This window comes from Centruroides vittatus, unplaced genomic scaffold, assembly GCF_030686945.1.
Source record: "Centruroides vittatus isolate TY-2023 unplaced genomic scaffold, ASM3068694v2 contig_799, whole genome shotgun sequence".
NCBI classification, from domain to species: Eukaryota; Metazoa; Arthropoda; class Arachnida; order Scorpiones; family Buthidae; genus Centruroides; species Centruroides vittatus.
This window is the reverse complement of record NW_027122516.1, coordinates 4144839-4165211: the sequence shown is the minus strand read 5'-3', so window position 1 is coordinate 4165211 and position 20373 is coordinate 4144839. Positions and strand designations below refer to the sequence as shown.

The 20373-nt window shown below is 30.7% G+C and overlaps 1 protein-coding gene across 1 annotated transcript; it reads right to left on the bottom strand.

Moving 5' to 3' along the window:
* Positions 1 to 1007: 1007 nt before the first annotated feature.
* On the bottom strand, positions 1008 to 19601 carry LOC136981932 (major facilitator superfamily domain-containing protein 12-like). The gene is made up of 10 exons (XM_067278334.1): positions 19199 to 19601; positions 18791 to 18998; positions 14375 to 14492; positions 9694 to 9870; positions 9509 to 9601; positions 9318 to 9410; positions 6886 to 7065; positions 2728 to 2822; positions 2520 to 2650; positions 1008 to 2431 (listed from the first exon to the last, which is right to left on the bottom strand). Exons 1-10 carry the CDS (start codon positions 19494 to 19496, stop codon positions 2280 to 2282), a joined length of 1545 nt encoding a protein of 514 aa, XP_067134435.1. The 5' UTR covers positions 19497 to 19601; the 3' UTR covers positions 1008 to 2279.
* Positions 19602 to 20373: the final 772 nt, after the last annotated feature.

The following is a 20373-nucleotide window of genomic DNA, read 5'->3' as shown; positions in this document are numbered from 1 at the left end:
ACGTGCGAAATGGATTATTTTTTTTCATCTGTTTCAAATGAAATTAACATGACGACGTATTATCACGCGCTAGATTCGAATTTTACGTCAAACGCGTTTCATTTTGAAACTTTTTATAGAGGAAGGGATGAAATTTAATTCGCAAAAAGATAAAACTATAGAAATTTATATAACAATTTTTATTGATATCATCTGCAGTAACAGTAAAGTATCAAATGTTAGCATACATTGCGATCGACTGCTTGATTATATGTAACAGTAACATCCCTAATTTTTCTTTGTGACGTATTATGCACTACTTTTTCGGCACTCTCTTTCTTCATACGAAGGATACGAACATATGAAAGTTCTCAAGAGTTTTTCAAAGTGATGTATTTAACAATAAATTAATATAACAATTACTATTATTATTATTTAAAAAGTTTTCTTACTGTAATACAACTTAATGAGTTATTAATATATAAATTAGGAATTGAAATCTTCAGTCATGTGATGACCACGCGCTTGATTAAATATTCATTTTCGCCAATTGTTACGCGCGAAATCGACGATAGTTTGAGAATGTCTCTGTTACGTCAGCAGAAAACATGACGTAACTGAGTTATCGTTATATCGTCACGTCGTTTAACTATTAGGCGCACTTTATTACGTCACAAATCGAGAGAAATGATTTTCCTGTACAGTTTCTGAGAATTTTAAGCTTTTCAAACGCTACACGAAGCTGAAAATACGAAAATTGCCTTAAAAGGAGAATGGGGATGAGAACGTCACGTCTCGTTATGACTGTCGCGCGCCATCTGTTATCAAAAGCAGCAACTATAAACTAAAAACCCTTTTAAAAAGGTTTTAATTATCTTAAAATATTAATTAACTTACATATTTAGATTTAATCAATAATTTACGAACGTTTTCTAAAGTAAATCATAAATATAAATTAACAGGGAAATTTTTAAAGTTATATTAAGATACATATTTTAATATATTAATCAAGGAAATATAAATCATCATCACATTAATTAAAAATAATTTATTAGAAAGGTCAGGATAGTTTTACAGTATAAATAATAATACCCTGAGTTCAAATGTTTAAAAATAATATCATAAATAAGAAAGCCTGTATCATATTTTATAGATATATATGATTAACATCTCACTATAGCGTATACAGGTTTTCTTTTTGGGTCATAAATGTAATTATTATAAATTTTAATTAAATAATCAGCTTGTATGGAACTAAATTATCCCCTAAATGTATCTAACATTATACAGTACATCTGAGAAATTTTTAATGTTATATGATCTGTAATTGGCACGTCAGAAACAGATTTTGTTACGTTTGCTGCACGTCATTTTACCGCAAAGATTCAGATCTAACATGAATTATTTAATTTAAAAAACTATAAAAAAATATATTTGATTTATTAGTAAAGGAAATGTTTCGACTTTCCAAGTGTTAATTTTACGTTCAAAATTACAAATTATAGGGCGAGAACGTGTTAACTCGGCTTCTTCATTGAACATTGTCGAATTTCTACAAACAATTTTCACACTTGTGGCCATAATTCTTACAGACCAGACTGTATAATCATCATTAATCACTTGTGTTCTGCTCTAAAATACAGAGAAAATTTGGAACTTTAGTGTGATATTCCCAGAAACTTTTTCACGCGTTCTTGTCCCAGTCTTTGACTGTTTTTAGTAAATTTACATAATCTACAAGAATGATGATAAAGTGATCTTTTGTTGTCCTTTTACCTGCACTTTATCAAGTACTTAGAGGCTGTCTAATGCTCAATAATATTTAATTATTTTTGAACTTTAGGATGTAAATTGTAGAACAGTCCTGTAGGAAGACCAGTCTCCTTACTTAAAATCTTATTGCAATTGCTAATGTTTCTCTATAACAGTTAACTGATATATTATTGCACTGCTGCATAGTCCAAGAAAAACAAACAAACAAAAGCAATTTGTTACATTGATCCAAACACAGATCTTAAACAGGGTGACAGTTTTTTTTCCCTTTATAATTTTCCCAATTTTTTACTATCACAGATAAGAATTTGGCTTGGAATGTGTGTTTAAACACTGTATAAAAATTTTCACTAAAAACAGATTTCATACAACGTTATAAACTGAAATAAATTTATAAGCATTTAAAACCTGTCCTAAAGTAACATTGCATTATTTGAATAAAATAATTAAAATATAATATTAACAATTTTCAATACTGACTAGAGAATAAAAGTAATAAAAAGCTTTGGCATTAAATTAAGGAAACATCATGTTATAACTGCCCCGTTTGTTTGAGACGCTTTGCAAACGCCACTGGTATCTAATATCAAAGGCGCATTGTCACTAATCTGATCATCTGTGGCATTTTCTTTTGAAGACTCTCTGTCGCAGATTTCGGCCCGATTATTCCTTATTAAACCTGAGAAAAAAAAAAATATATATATAATTTAATCTGGTGTAGAGATAGAGTTAAAATGAAATTATGTTTTTGAATATCATTAGCTTACCTCGTGATTTTGTCTCACCAATTTTTGAAGAGAGGAGGGAAGCTAATGCAATAAGTGCACTAATCACAGATCCGCCACAGACGTAAATCAGTATGTATTTATAATACCATTTGCAGCTACTGCAGCAAGTCCTGTATAAAAGTTTTTTCATAATAACTCAATGTATATTGAATATATATATATAAAATTGATTAAAAACTATATTTACATGCAGGGCTGTAAATTCTGGATAGTTACCACAGCTATACCATTTGCTAATTTATCCAAAAAACTCATTGCACCAAAAACAAATGCTCCACTGGACTATAATAATAAAAAATAATCATAAATATCAATTGTTTAAAATCCATCATAATACAAGTTTACATTATTATTATTATTATTATTAAAATTTAAAAAACAATCATAAATTATAAATAATTAAAGGTCTTCCAAACAGAATGCTACCACTCTAAATTACTGTAATTATGTTAATTATTACCTCTGAAGTATGCATCAGACAATAATTGATAGAGTGAACATTCAAGTTTCATCTACCACCTGCATTCAAATGTCCTTTTGTCTACTGCTTCCGGGGAGTCCTGTAAACAAAAATGGTGATCCTGCAACACAGAAGACATTTCATATTCTGTGGTCCGCAAAGCTGGAATCAGTCATCACTGTGCAATGAGAATATCTGCTTTACATGGTGGATTGCTTTGAAATTGTCTAAAAAATGATGAGTGATTACAACTTTTCAAACTGCAGAGCAGAAAACGCCTTCTCCGTTACAGAGTTGGTATTTTTGTTTACAATGCTACAATGCTTTGCTGGGAGCAAAAAAAAAAAAAACATTTGCATGCAGATGGTAGATGAAACTCTGATATTTACTCTATTGATTGAGGTACAGTACATCACATACTTTTCAGGTAACAATTAATATAATTACAGTAATTTAAAATGGTAACATTCTATTTTAGAAGACCCTGTATATTCAACATTAAAAACTACAATTATGAACTGAAACTAGATATACAGGGTAGTTGAAAATCAATTAACTGTTGTAAAGACTAAAAATTGCAATTCATTAACTAAATTAATTAATTATTATTATTAATTCAATTGTATTTTTATGTTTTCATAAAATGTCTTATTCTAAATTCAGTTTACAATTCTGTAGATTATTCTGTAGATAAATCATCAAAAATATTTGTCTGTTAACAATTATTTTTTAAGTATTCACTGATTAATGTTATTTATCATGATCATGATCACCATGCTGTTGGCAGAGTGTATCCTACATGACACACACACCTAACTAGTGCTATATTAGGATCAAGGCAGGACTACAGAACAAGCAATTAATATGTTTACATACTATTTGCATTTGTATATAGTATGACAGCTTTCCATAATGTGATATACAGTCAGGGGCAGATCTAGGTTATTCAGAGCTTAGGGCTTATTGAAGTCCAATGGGGCCCCATTTTTTGTCAGATTAAGAATCTTTAAATTGAGGTTTAGAATTCATTTTTAATAACATCAAAATCAGAGTTGAAATATATTTATTTACGAAATGGTGTTGAATTACAAACTTTATATCTTATATAAAAAAAATTAAGAAATCAAGAAATATTATTAACAAAACAAATTCAATTTTTGTGGGCCCTTGACACTTGGGGGCCCAGGGCTTTAGCCCTGTTAGTCCCTATGTAGATCTGCCCCTGTATACAGTACAGTCAAACCTGTTTTTATGCGCTCTTTTTATGTGCGATTTTTATTTGTGCGGTATAGTTGGCGACTAGTCTCGTGCGATTCGTCATGTCTCACGTTGACTTATTATAGCTAAATAAACTTATTATAGCATAAATGCACTTATTATAGTAATATTATTGCATGAATATGCGAAAAATGAAATAATTTACTTTTTAAGTCAACAAAACACCACCTGGACAAAAATATGTAAAACAGACGATAGACCAGACGATGCAGACAAGTGCTGACATCTGTTGTCAATAAATTCTATTTCGTACGGTTTTGAGTTATTTTCTATGTGAGACTTTTTTTATGCGGTCCCTGTTGACCGCATAAAAAAATTATTTTTTTAATTGTGTTGCGAAAACTATTATTTACAGCCATTCGTGAAGTTTCGTGAGATTTTTTTTATGCGTTTTTTTTAATGCGGTCCCTATCCCCTGCATAAAAACAGGTTTGACTGTATATGCTATTGTGAAGCATTAATGTTTCTACATAAGTCTAGTCTATTTTCCACAAATACTTTATTTCAAGGGAAAATTCTGAATATTTGCTAATTTTTTTCAGGTGGACGTATTTCATATATTGTGAGTGCTTGGTACAACCATATCTGTTTTGTTTGTCGATAAATGTAACGTATGGTTTATCCTAATGGGTTGTTTTGTCAGCAATTACGGCTTGGTCAGTTTTGTGTGTGTTGTTTTCTATAATACACTGGAGGGCAAAAGTTAAGTTACAAGTAGTTTTTGCCTCGCAATGAGATCCTCGAGCATTATATTTGTCCGATGGCTCACACAGAAGGCACAGATTTTGTTTTAATGGACGATAATGCTCGTCCCCACAGAGTGAACTTGGTGACTCAGTATCCAAGACATTGGAATCCAAAGAATGGACTGGCCATCCAGGTCTCCAGATTTGAACCCGATAGAGAATTCTTGGGATGCTCTTGGAAGACGGGTGGGAAGTCTCTGTCCCCCACCCAGAAACCTTGATGAGCTCAGGACTGCTCTCGAAAGAGAATGGACTTTAATTCCTAATGAATTGATCAATAACCTTGTAAAGAGTATGAGAAGCAGGTGTCTAGCATGTATTGCTGTAAGGGGTGGTCACATGCCCTATTGAGTGAATAAATTTGTTATTTTAATAAAGTTTCTACTTTAATTTAAATTAAGAATAAAAAAAACATTTGTAACTTAACTTTTGCCCTCCAGTGTATGTTGTGTACTTGTTGGATTAGGTCTGAATTTTAGTGTTGTTCTCCAGTGTTGCATTATGTTTTCTAAAAACCTAAAGAATGCTAGATGTATTTCGTATGCTCTAACCAAGAGAGGGAGATGCTGTCAAATGCTTTTCTGTAATATATGTATGTTATGTGCTTGTCATAAAATTACTGTCTGAGTAACTTCTTTGCACACCATGTGGTTTCTATGACAGCCTTTTTTTGTTGCTCTGTGAGAAAGTTATGTTGTCTATCTGTTCATACATTTTATTTGTGATGCATAAAGTGAGTATTTAGCCAAGTGTAGAAAGGCATGTGATTGGCTTGTATTGTGTAGGATCTTCGGTAGTGGTATTTTTGGGTTTCTTGCTTGTGATGCCCCATATAAGAAATTTTGACATGAAGATTATGTAAGTAAAATATTCAACTAGACCATGGCACAGGAATGTAAATTTTCTGTATCAGAAATTGTAAATGTCTGCTCCATGTGTCTTTCAATTGTGTTCTTTATACAGCATTTTGGATATTGTTTGTTTATTTTGAAACACACGCAGAACACAGACACAGAGCATGAAGGGGTGTATTGTGCATATTTTCTTCTTCCTTTTTGATCCAGTTTTGTGACAGGAGCTAAACATTTTTCTAGATAATATTGAACAGAGATTCAATGCAATCTAGAGCAGTCTTATCATTATCTTGACTGGAATTAAGTGCAGATTAATAGTTCTTTTTCTGTTAGTATACCATTGTTCAGTAAATGGGTTTAGTATGTAGTTGTCTGTAGAAAAGTATCTCATTATGTATAAATAATTTATTTTGTTGTTTTTGCAACATACAGATTTTGTTTTGTTTCAATCTTTGTGATTTGGCTAAAAATTTTTTATTCTTACGTTATATTTTTTTATTTGATACGCATTTCAGGGCATATGACCAAAACACACATTGGCATCTAAGATATTGCAGAATAAAGACTGATGTAAAAAAGTCTAGAGTCTACCTATGTACCTAGTTGTGTGGTAAAGAATAACAAATAAAAGAAAGCATGGTTTCAGAAAAAGGTAATAAAAACTTTGTTTGAGGTAGCCAATGTATTCTTATATGAGTGTATTGTATTGTGAGTAAACGAGAGTGTGTTTCAATTTTTCTGAATAATTTCCTAATTTCTCATTTAATTTGGTCTGCTATGTTGTTTTTAGTGTAGTCTGTAAGCATGCTACTTGTCATCTAATGATATTTGTTTGTATTCATAATCATCTTTGTTGGGCAGTATTATGATTTGTCTACTTTGAATGAGACAAAGATTATTTTTCTTTACATAATTTTTCATTTAAGTTTAATATTAATAAGTGATTTTTTAAAAACAAATTTATACTTAATTAGATCCAATAAGCATTGAAGAATGTAAAAACTTACAGTGTTAACACCAATCATATCTGAAGTTATTGACAGACTTAATATCAACATTGTACATCCAGCAATACCTATGAGTGAAGAAACACCGAAAATTTCTCTATAACGAAAATCGTCTCCTTCACCAAAATATAACCAAACACATGCAATCAATGCAAGTATGCAGCCGACAAAATAAGTTGTCTGAAAAAATTAACGGTTATTATAAAAATATCATTTTTTAAATTTATATAAAGAAAAGTCTGTAGTAAAGCTATTGTAGTAGCAACCATTGTATCATTAAACTATTAATTATAGTCTACTTATATTAATATTAATATTAATAAAACTAAAAACCAACAGATCTAAAGAATTATTTAATTTTGGAATTTAACAATTTAAATATTAAAATTTAAAGAATCTTGCATTGTTTTTAAACAGATTTTTATCTTAAAAAATATTTTTAAATTAGTAAAGTGACTTACAAAGATAAATATTGCATAGAGTATGATACTTAAGTCGCAACAATTAGCCTTAAATACATAATATAAGAACTGTTATATACACTGATGGTTGTTTTACTTTTATCTTAAAATTCTTTAGTATTATTAAATCCCAAATAATTTTAAGGTATTGGGTGTATAAATATGACCCTGCCCTTTTCCGAGTAAATAACAGACATTTGTTTGTTTTTAAAATGAAAGAAAGATTTATTCAAAGTATTTTACATTAGAAGCTACGACATTCACCCATCTTTCAGGCAACAAATGGATTCTGTGAAGGAAGAAGTCCGGTTGTTTTAAAACAAACCAGTCATCAACCCAAATTTTGATATCCTCATAAGAACTGAACCACTTTCCAGAAAGGTCACTCTGCATGGATCGAAACAAATAGTAATCTGAAGGAACAACATCTAGTGATTACGGTGGGTGGGGCAATACATCCCAGCAAAGTGCTTCTAGAGTTCCCTAGACTAGTCTTGCAACACTTGGGTGAGCATTATCATGTTGGAAAATAACCTTGTGTCTTTTGGCATATTATACATGTTTTTGCTTCAATGCTTTGTTCAATTTGAGTAACTGTTGTTTGTAATGTTCAGCATTGATTGTCCGACTCGGTTGCAACAACTTATAGTATACTATGCTCTTTTGGTCCCACCGGATACATAACATAACCTTACTTCCATGAATATTCTGTTTTGGCATTCGTGGACCCAGTTCACATGAATGCACCCATGGCTTTGGTCGTTTAGGATTGTTGAAGTGAATCTATTGTTCATCTCCAAAAACAATTAGGTACAAAAAACCTTTTCTTTTTTGTCTTTGAAGCAATAATTCACATATGGTTTTACAACATTCAACGATGCTTTATTTCAATTCATACAGGACTCAGTTTCCTTGCTTTTAAAACATTCCCATTGCATGTAGATGTTGGAAAATGCATGTTTGGGTAACATTTAATGCAGTAATTAATTCCAATTGTGTTTGGCAAGGATATTCATCCAGTAATGCTTCCAATTCTTCATGAATGTTTTTGGTAATTTTTCATGCTCTTTGTCATCAAAATCATTATTTTTAAACTGTTGAAACCACTCTTTGTGAGTTGTATTTGACAGAGCACATTCGCCATAAATTTCTAACAGCAATGATATGTTTCCGCCGCATTTTCTTTGCAATAAAATAATGAAATAGAAACTTCCTGCAAATGCTGTTTTTGTTTTTACACAAAACTCGACAATTTTAATTCTTGTTTACACTTTAAACAGATGCCATACACATTTTTAAAAAATGATGTCAAACCATTCAAATAAAAGTGTTGCCAGATTCAGCTGCATGCTAACAGTACTACTAATGCTGCCTATTAAAAAAGGGCAAAGTCGTATTTATACACCCAATATAACATTTTTTTAATCATCTGTTATTATGTCCATTATTACTTCTTTGAGAAACCCAAGTGACTTTTTGGATTGAGCTCATTTCTAAAGACAATCTAATCAAAGCATAATTTTAAATTTATACAACTGCTTTAAAACAAAATTTAAAATATTGCTTTAGAACGTAAATTTAAAATCATCTGATAAAACAAATAATTTCCTATGACTGCTTTAGTATGTTCAATTAGAATATAATAGAGATTTGATGTTGAGACAGTTTGCCCAAAGCACAAAAAGGAAAAATGGTAAGATTCCTTAGATTATAGCAATTAAAATTGTTTATGGAGTCAGAAGAATCTAGACTGTAATTAACCCCCTTTGCTTTTTTTTACTCTGACCTATGGGCCATTTTTTAGCAAGCTCATTATGAACTTGGCCCGACATACAAGACGAACCATCCTCCCTAACAATTTTTGGGGATTTTCGATCCAAACAAATTACTATTGATAGCAAAAATGTGTTTCCATAAATTAACAACAAAAAGGAGAGAGAAAAATTGTATTGTTTTACATTTTAACTATACCTTTTTGCCAATTTTTGAACTAAGATACTTCATGAAGAAGGATGAAACAAAGCCACTTACATAAACTACTAATGGGATTATGGCAATACTTTCCTTTAAAAAACAAAAAAAAAATTAGATTTAAGTTTAAAATATTAAAATTATAGAAGTTTTAACATTACAAATAAGAATAAAGAGCTTCAATTTCTTACCCTTGGCAATTGTAGACTGTCTTGAAGATATAACGGAATATACGCTTGAGATAAATTATTGTATAAACGAGTAGACATATACAACAAACCAATCTGATGAAAATATTCTCATTAATGTTTTCATTTTAAAAGCATCATTACTATTATGATTATGTAATTAAAATGCTTTACACATCCCTTATTACCTTATAAAACTGAATTTCTTTTAACCAATCTCTCCAAGTAAGATGTGGCTCCAAAAAAATCTCGGAATTGATACTTCCATTTTGGATAGATGCAGTTACGTGCGGTGGTTCTCTTACGCCGAGATGAAAGATAATACTGAACAGTGTACCAACAGAAACAACAATAAGTGCAATATGCTAGAAATATTTACAGAAGTAGGTTTAACATTAATAGTAAACCAATGTAAAAATAAATTATTAGTCTTATAGGTAATTTTTAATAATCTAAATTTATTTTTCATAATAATAAAAATTTTCACTTAACATTTTATAAAATTTCACTTAATGACTATGTTTTTCTTGAATTTCTTCCACTTTGTGGTATACGATAAGATTCTATTCACACCAATTTTCTTTTTATTGCATATTTAAACAGTGCTTTAAACATAAGTAACTCGGCAATATTAATAATATAAATGCCAATCCATCATGTCTGCAATGTGACTTAATATGAAGCATTGGAGATTGTAAATACTCAAATTCGTCTATAAATATTCCAAAAAACACGTTTTTTCCCTCCTCAGAAATAATATTTTCCCTTTGTTATACATAAATAAAACTTTCATATCAAGATCTTATCGACCTTGATATTTATTTGACACCTTAAATTAATAGAAGTAATACGTTTAATGAATTTCTATTATTTATGTATGTATAAATTTTAATTTTATATAATTTGTTTTACATTAGTTATTTGTATTGTAGGGGCCACCCGTTAATCATGCACACAGTTTCAAAAGGGAGAGGTGTCGTGAAAAATAGATTATTATACACAATAGGGAGAGAGAAAGTGGAGGCAATGTCTACATGGACTGTTTATTAGCAGTACTAGTGTCATATGATTTGTTGTCACAAGACTATTTACTAATCAAGTGAATACACTATTGGAAAATATTTACAGAATTTTTCAGGGGATATCTGCAACCTATTGTGCATATAATTAAAGGGAAAGAGGTTAGCCCTTTCCTACTCACTTAACTGATGAAATATCGAGTGTTTCGTGAAAACCTGATATTACATCGTTATTTTTAAATTTGTTTAATTTTAATTAAAAATTCCTGTCTTAGATGGCAGCACTCTACTGTATTTATATCTTTATATTGTGTTTCATGTATTTTTAGCTAGATGCCAGTGTTTATCAGTATATATTTATCTTTTTCAGGTGTGAAAACACTGTTTAGGTGGTGTTCTGTTGAGCATTCAGTAATTTTTGACTTAATATATTTCTTGTATTATTTTAAATCTGGAGCAAATCCTGACCAAAATTTTTGGGTAACCTGAAAGTTATAATAGGATTACTAGGCCTGTCTCTAGCACTAAACAATAGGCAGAAATGTTATTTGGTGTGAATAAAATAACGTATAGCGACAACGTATGCAGGGGCGGATCTAGGTTTTTTGGGGCTTAGGGCTTATTGAAGTCTAATGGGGGGGCCTCATTTTTTGTTACATTAAGAATCTTTAAATTGGGGTTTAAAATTCATTTTTAATAACATCAAAATCAGAGTTGAAATATATTTATTTATAAAATGATGTTGAATGACAACCTTTATCAGAAAAAGTATTAAAAATTTATGATGATAATTCAATTTTTGTTGGCCCTTGACACTTGGGGTCCAAGGCTTAAGCCCTATTAGTCCCGATGTAGATCTGCCCCCAAATGTACATAACTCACAACAATTCACAACTTAGATTTGAAAGTACACAACACATGTATGCTGACTGGGTACAGAAAGTTTACGATACAATCTGACCATGTTAAATGCTACGAATGACGTCACACATGCACACGTTTGCTGCGGCAAACCTCCACACGAGCAAGTGATAGAGTTCCCACAAGCATCGCACTGACTTAAAACAGCTAGCCGCTAGCTGTCAATGTAAAAGCAAACACAAATGATAAAAGAGTTTACATGTTAGAATATATTATTATTGGCATATTTGTTCCCATAGAAAAAGTATATAAAGGAAAAATTTAATCAGTTAAATTGGAGTCATTAAAACAAGGGCTTACTGTATAAAAAAATCAAAATATCAAACTTCACTAACCAACAAATGTGAAAGGAAACTTTAACATTGGGTGCCACAAAATTTATCTCCTATTTTGTTGATATTCTTTTAAAAAAGAAGTTTCAATTTCACACTGATTTGTGTCTAATGTTATTCAGAAATAAAAAAAATCTTTATCTTTGACCATGGTATATAGATTACATAGCAACTCCATCTTTTATTGACAGCTTTTTTGTTTTCTTCCTAACAAAAATTTGTCCAGAGGTGGTGCTATATATTTTTTTTAACTGTCTGCCCTAGACACTGAGAGGGCCTTGTTAGCATGCCCATTATGGATTTGGCCAGGCCGACAACAGGGTGGAGCCTGACATGACCGGACGGACCACCACCTGAAAAATTCACGGGGTTTCCGACTCTTCCGCATTCGATCCTGGCTTCTCCACAACATAACTGACCATCCAGCTTCTGAAGTGACAAATACAAAAATATTTGAAAATTTAGAGTTTTGGTACTGAGTGAAATTACTTAACCCTATTCCTAAGAAAGCCACATACATAAATATTTAAAAAAGTGTCTTGTTGTGCAGATATTTTCAATAAAATTTTACTTTTATTATATTCTGATAATAAATATCCATAAATGATAGTAGGTTTCATACACATTGCAGCAGAGTATTAGCAAGACAATCTTCTATGTTTCTTATAGAATAGAGTTCATTCTCAAAATTTAATTGCTTGAAAAATGTAATAAAAATCAGGATCCATAATTTCATTTGAGATACAGTTGTGTCAAAGTGACTAAGTCCAAAAGTTGCTAGCACAAGTAGATAATTTTATAAAAATTACTTTTTATGCCAGCAGCGATACCATTGCCACAGTATCGGTAAATGATTCTTGTAGATGGCCTTCCCGAAACATTATTATTGAATTGCTAGCGCTTCAACTCAATTTAGTTTGTGATCAAACAGAGATTAAACTGTGCTTTATAAAAATATCTTTAACAGAGTAATAAAATTTATAGTTTATGTAAAATGTAGATTAAATTACTTTCTTTAAAATATGGTATTTTAAAAAAGAAACCATTTAATTTTTTTAACTATAATGGAAATCAATTAATTGTGTATCTACCCCACCAATGTTTTTACACAATGTAGTTGCTAAGGGCAATAAAAGCATGCAAGATGAGTATGTAATTTACACACTACGCATTGACTGTGTCTTTTGTACTACTTTGACGGTTCAAGGTTCTTCGCAGAAGAAGGTTGGCAAACCCTAGTCTAGATTAGATCCAACATTCAACCGAAATATTCATTCAATTCGACAACAATTTACAGAAAGTATGATGATATTTTAATTGTAGAGAACAATTTTTTTATGTACAGAAAATAAAAAAAAGCTTGCTGAGAGGATTTATCATCATTTCTATGCAAACACAATAAAATTGAAATTACTATTAAGATAAAGCAATAAAATGTCAATGTTTGCATGTTAATATATTGAGAAACACAATTAAATCTAATAATAATCTCATTGCTTTTACAGTTTCTAATACACTTTAATTAATAAATGGAGAAAGTGCTAATGGTTGTTTCATAACCTTTCTAGTCAAGGGAGTTTGAACTAGCATAAAATTCAGTGTTCATGACGTACAGACAATTATTACTAGCTATTGTCAAAATTTATATAAATCCACGAGAAATATGCAATTAGCTATTGCAAAGTTATAATGAACCAATCTATTAAAAATAAAACAGTTGTAATTAGTTTATAATCAATATGTTAATTTTCTTCTTGTTTATATACAGAACTTCCGAGGAGGAGACATTTTAAATTATTGTAATTATGTTAATTATTATCCAAGAACGTTGTAACATGAATTAAAACATTGAAAAACTGCCAAAGTTTCACATTTGCCTATTACAATTTCTCAATGTGTGTGCCTTGTGTCATATAGCACACATCCAACAGATACACAGATTCTTCCTACAGGATATCAGTCATCACTCCTCCCACAGCAATCACAATTCTACAGTTACTGCAGATTACTCACATTGTACACACTAATGAGTAATTCTGACTTTCTAAACTGCAGAACACAAAACACCTTTTCTATCATTTTCATTTACGATGCTTTTGATAGGTAGTAGACAACAAGATGTTTTAATGCAGACGATAGATGAAACTTTGACATTTACTCTATCAAACAGTAACATTGCATACTTCAGATAATAATTAACATAATTACAGTAATTTAAAATGGTAGCATTCATTTTGAAAGACCTGTATATAAATGTCTTATAGATACTGTTTCAACAAGACTTGTATCTAATATTTCTATGTGTACCATCATTATTAAAACATTTCTTAATAACCAGCACCACATATTTATATTGTGATTTATGTTTACATTATATAAAATATGACACAATCAACTTAAGATAATTTACGTTGTCCATTCTTGTTGAATAAAGTATATTCTTTTATAAGGGTTTGGAACATTTGGAACACATTTACAAGAATAAACAGTTACCTCTGGACTAAGGTTTGTTTTTTTAGGTGTGTCTTCAGATAATAAGTAATAGTGTAATAAATAAGAAAATATAAAAAATAAGTTTTAAGAGCTGTAATCCTTACCCAAAATTCTGGAGAATCTTTGGGACTAATAAGACTATTTTTTCCCTCTGAATTTAAGCCTAGCATCAACCAAGTGATCAAATATATTAAAATATTTGATGATACCGTGCATGCATACCTGAAATGAAATAATATAGACTATATTAGAACAAGAAACTAAACAAGCTGACAAAATAATAATAATAATAATTTTTAATCACATTTTTAATTCATTTAATTTAAAATATATGCTCTCTGCCTCAAATTAGTAGTGTCTTGCTCCGGTACATCATACTTTTCCTGTTAGCAATAATGTCATGCCAATCATCTAACTAACTCTATTCAGGGGAAAATTTTTTAATTGAAATAACATGACATCTGGTTTACGTCGGAAGTTCGCATATAGTTAATTGGGGCTTCCTGCCCCTAATCTTTCCATATCTGGTTTTGACTTTCGTCTATCTAATTCTGTTTAAGATTAAGGAAAGGCGGACAGACACCGGCCAATGGGAATTTATAGGTCTACAATTTTTTCAAGTTGAAGTTCGAAAATTTTCACAAGAATAAAACCAAAATTTTAAAATAATTTTTTAAGTTTAAAAACTTCCAAGGGGAGAAAATCATAAATATTAATAGTTAAATCAGTGATTTGAACGAAATCGGATTCAAGTGATAGGGGCTGATGAATGATAAGGAAATGCTAGAATAATAGCTGCAACTGGCCAGCTTTTTTTTTATTTTTAAAATGTGCATTAAAATTTCAAATTCTTCTAATCAGGTTAGTTTGTTTAAATTGTACTTCTTCAGTAGTGGAACCAAAAAAAAAGTCTACTTCATTTTTGTTGTAAAATCAATAGTTTAATTAGCATATTACTTTTTTTTTTGTGATGTAAAGACACTTTATGAACACTGAAATATGGGGATTATTCAGCCACTTCTGTAGTCATGTGAGAAGTATCCTCGCTTGACACAAATGACCAATTCAAATAGTTTATATTACTTTTTTTTTTTACTTTCCTCATATACATTAATTCTTTTTCCTCTATAGATGCTTTCTCACTATTGTTTTCTACATATACATATTCAAAAAAGTGTAAAAAGGTTAACATAAGCAAAGAAAACAGCAACAGAAGCAAGAGAGGGCAGAGGAAAGTAATATAAGATAATGCACTTAATTTGACCCCGAGTCATTTTTGTCTTAAGCAGTGATGTTTCTCAAATGACTACAGCTGTAAACTCCCCAAAGTTTAGTGTTCTTAAAAGTGCCTTTACATCACAAAAAAGTGTAATATTCCTGTTAATAATGTTGATTTTACAGCAAAAGCATATTAGATTTTTTCTTAGTTCCTCTAATCAAGACCTACCAGTTGGTGCTAATATTTTAGTGTTTCTTTTTATTCACCAGACTATCATTTGTCCAATCCCCAATTAAACTCCTCATTATCAAAATACGGCCATTTGAAATTTTAATCCTAAAACAGAAATCAACTTATTAAAAAAGCACATCAGGTGGAAACAATAAAATAGTCATATGCATTGTGATGTAAATAATGAGTCACAGTCAAGTGACATCGGCAGATGGTGCATGTGTAGTCTCTTCAAAATTACAAAATAAATCTATAAAAGGGTAAATGTGCAGAGCATAAGAGAATAATACATAATAAAATACCCTATACATCACTACAAAATTATTTTATAAAGTATATTAAATTTCTTCCATTTAAAACTTTATAGAATGTAGTTGTATTGTAGTTGTAATTGAAGGAAAACTATTAATTATTTTATGTTGTTGAATTTGCTTACTATTTTGATAAATTTCATTATTTGGCTACTGCATTAAGAAAACTATATGTATTGGTATAACAAAAGCTTTAAAAATGTATGTAGTTTGATTTTATTCAGATACAGCAATGTGGCACTTGGGCAATTTGCCAAGGGGAAATGCTTTCCAGGAGGTCTTTTGTGGAAACTGGCCCCTATTTAGGTGTTACTAACAGGAAGAAAACCCGGAAAACTGCACGTTAGCGAGGAGCAAACCCACGACCAACTATCAGCGTTCGTTGGCTTTATCTGCTCAGCCACTGGTGGTTTTAAAATGTATAATCCTTATAATTAAGTAAGAACATATGCAAACAACCTAATAATTAATTCAATTATTCAAATGAACTGCCAGATTGTTATTAGAATTATGGCTAACAAATTATTAACGAATTATGTAGCCATAACGGAGCATTATAATTTAGTTCGTATTTAAGTATTTAAAAAGGAAAAGTTTGTAATAAACACTTTAAATGCATCTTTTAATACTAATTAAATTTTAATAGCTTAAAATTAATCAAAAATCATTCAATAGCTTAAAATACTTGGCATAATAATTTTGATCTTACCTTTAATTGTTAAAAGAATGAAAAAACAAAACTTAAAATTAACATTGTAATATTATAAGTGTCAAATCAAATTAACTATACGCCACACCCGCGACATTTGTAGACATCGGTGTTCAAGAATTTGAGCATTTGTAATCGAAAATTTATGCACCAGTTTCGACTTGCAAAGGGTTACAACCTTTCGGTAAATGGGAGATTACATACTACCATAAACCAGAGTTCGCACCTACACAAACTAGATGCTCAGGCAAGTGCAACACTAAAAGATCACTTCATTCACTCACTTGTCTGGCATCTATCATAACCTCTTTTCTCCCCAGATCACACACCATTGGATACATTTGTGAGGATATATAAAGGACAGAGTATATGCAAAGAAAGTTACTGACATTAGAGCTGAAACATTAGATAGTAGAAGTAGTGGCTTAATCACAAGATAGACTGAATTTATTGTATGTGTCATCAAAAAGTGTTTGTGTCAGTTTACTAAATTTCTTAGGTTTTGTGGCTTTGTGACAGAGGAAACTTTTTGAATTACTATATTTTCTGTAAGAAATTGTTACCCTGTATCTGTTATGATTTAAATTTCATTAAATACATTAATCCAATCAATAAATTGAGGACTTCTTGTATAGCTCAACCTTCAGTGTTTAAAGTAGTGACAAGATAGTAATGGGATTAAAATAGATATTACTTTGATTTGGCAGCAAGATATTAATGAATAAACTACATTATTCAAGATTAAAATCATTATTTAGCTATAATTTAAGTAGTAGGAATGAGAAAAAGGATTTTATAAAGTCTTGGATTTTATCGTCATGTTGTTTAGCCTAGAGGTAGAATAATTAGAATTAATTAAGTCAGTAAATATCATCTTCCCTCCAGATATTTCACTAAACAATTCAATTTAGATTACATAAAATTTTGAATAAAAATAGTGGGAGAGGAAACTAATCTTAAGAATTATAACAAATCCTTATATAGATGCTTATTGAATCTTTACTGTTAAACTAATATTTATTTTACAAAATTATAAAAATGTGATATGGTATGTGTGTGTATATGAAATAAAATCATATACAGGACATCACTACTTTTAAACTGTTCTGCAATACCCATTTGTTCAGATACATGGATAAAATGGGTTGGAAAATGTTGGTCGATACTCCAAGTTTCGTGTGCGTATGCTTGAAAGGGCCACTGCTGTTGCAAGGTGATGATCTGGACCTTCATTACCACACGGTCTAGATAACTGGGACCCCATTTCTTGATCAACCCAATCACTTAACACCATCTCTTTAAATTTTTTTCTTAGTGAGCATATCAAGGATTGCATGTATGCTATAAAAGTGCCAGATACAAGAACCCAGTGTACGAGAATTGCGGATGCTATTAACAGTGTAACCCCTAACAAGCTGGCTCAGACATCACCGAAATCAAGTACAAACCATATATCCTCAGGCGTATGTGTGAAAAATACTGATTTAATGTAGTCACTAACATTTCCAGATGCGTCTTCTATTATCATTGCCCACACTACTATACTGAAGTTTCTTTTCCCAAAATTAATCCACAAAACTAGGGACATTCGAGGAAAATACCCTTTATAATAATATAAAATCAATTTTGATATAAAAAAATAAAATTCACGCAATTCATAACCGCTACCTTTTCAAATCTGTAATGGTTAGAGGCAACTTTTATCATTAGCTTTTGAGTGCTATTTAATCATAGAAAGCCATTTAGTTTTTGGGTTATAAGGTCATTACAAAAATTAAAATGAAAGGCTGACATAGTTTTATTGAACTATGAGCATTATATCTTTATAAAGAATAATTGGAGTGCACGTAATGAGCTGTGTTGAATTCATTAAAACTACTGGACCAGAAAGACAGGACGAGATTATAAAAAAAGATTTATCTTAAATTTTTCTCATTTCAGCCAATAGGAAATTTAAAAAATTAAAAAAAAAAATCATGCAATATTTAATCCACATTTGATTAAATACATTCTTAAAATATATTATAAACTCAATTATTCAATACTCTACCTGTAAGCATTGAGTGCAACCCTCTCCGACGATATCGGTGTTAGGTCAGGGATTAACGACAAGTGTGACACTTGAACTGCAGCCCATCCAAACTGAAAGATGATGATGAATGCCGAGTAATATACAAACTGTGCACTTTGGTGGGAATGGGAACAGCCGACACACTTCAAAAACAAAAATGGAAAGCTCAGCAACACACAAATGGTACCTGAAAGTTAAGCATTTCTTTACTTCTTTTGTAATGGTAAACAAAATTTTATATTTAAACACATTAATTATTTAAAATCAAAGAATTCTTCTCTTAAAAATAATCAAGATAATATCTTTTAAATATAAAGTTAATAGGTCTTTATTATAATGACAAAGAGGTCAAATACCAGAAACAGGATGTAATGTGAAGCAACTAACCTAGTAGATGCCAAGTCTTCCTCCTTCCATATTTACAAACAAACTGGTCCGGTTTGTCGGACTCGATCCCGACAAATGGCGTTGCCAAACCGTCGGCTATCTGTCCGATGAGCAAAAGATCCCCAGCAATACTATTTCTAAATTCCAGTACAAAGTGCTGATAAACTAGTAAATATGTGAACCACATAGATGCACATAGATCGTTAAACACGTGGCCGACACTATAAGTTATTTTTGTACGAAGAGTCAACACATGACGAGAATCAGGAGGACTTATAATAGATTCACAATCTGCCATTTTTTTGAAATTATTATATATACACTTTTTTCCTTTTGCCAATTTACATTTAAAAACAAAGTCTATAAATACAGTACATAAAAAAAAAAATCAGATTCCGGTGCACTACCTAAAATGAGAAAATATTAAATTTTAATTTTAAAAATGATAGAAAGTTAAAAAAACCTATTTATATTAAAAATATGCAATAATAACAAAAAAGGATTTCCTGTAATTATAAAATATAATACATGATGATTCAAAAGTCTTCATACATAGGAAAAGAGTATTATACAGTTATTTATAAGCTACAAAAGATGAATTCACTCCTCCTACTCACAGAAAATATACATTAATGCATATCGAACCAGCTCAACACATTCGATATTTACCAAATGTTGAGCAAACATTCGGCTGATACTTAGTAGTGTGGACGATTTACTTGCAATTAATATTCAGTATTTGCCGTTTCCCGCTCCTCGTCCATATATTGTGACGAATCGGAGTTCAAGTAGGCAATTATTCGGCAATTGGCAAATACCGAATGTGCGGAGCCACCTTTATGGATGAACACGCTTCAAAAATATGTTCCTTCAGATGGTCATTGAGGTTTTGTATGAAGACGGACTCAGCCTGTATATTTCATAAATAATTGAAAGCATAATAAATGAAAGCAAAAGGCAATAAAGAACACTATAAAACTTAGAATAATGCCTTAAAGTATTGTACATACCACCACTGCAGAATTTTCTACTGGATTTATGGTGTTTTGGAATTAATTTTAGTAATTACATCCAGTTTTTGGAGTTTTACATTTAAGTGTATGGCTATACTGGCCAAACATTATAGGAAGCTTGTTATTCGGCTCTGCCATGCCACTAACTTTAAAGATTTGGCA

Bases quoted from the DNA above. Each gene is read 5' to 3' on its own strand.
- LOC136981932 (XM_067278334.1), bottom strand. From the start codon at position 19,496: ATGGCAGATTGTGAATCTATTATAAGTCCTCCTGATTCTCGTCATGTG. The intron at 9,871-14,374 runs GTAAGGATTACA...AAATATTTCTAG, and splicing joins AAGATTCTCCAGAATTTTGG to CATATTGCACTTATTGTTGT. The intron at 9,602-9,693 runs GTAATAAGGGAT...TATTTTCATCAG, and splicing joins AAGAAATTCAGTTTTATAAG to ATTGGTTTGTTGTATATGTC.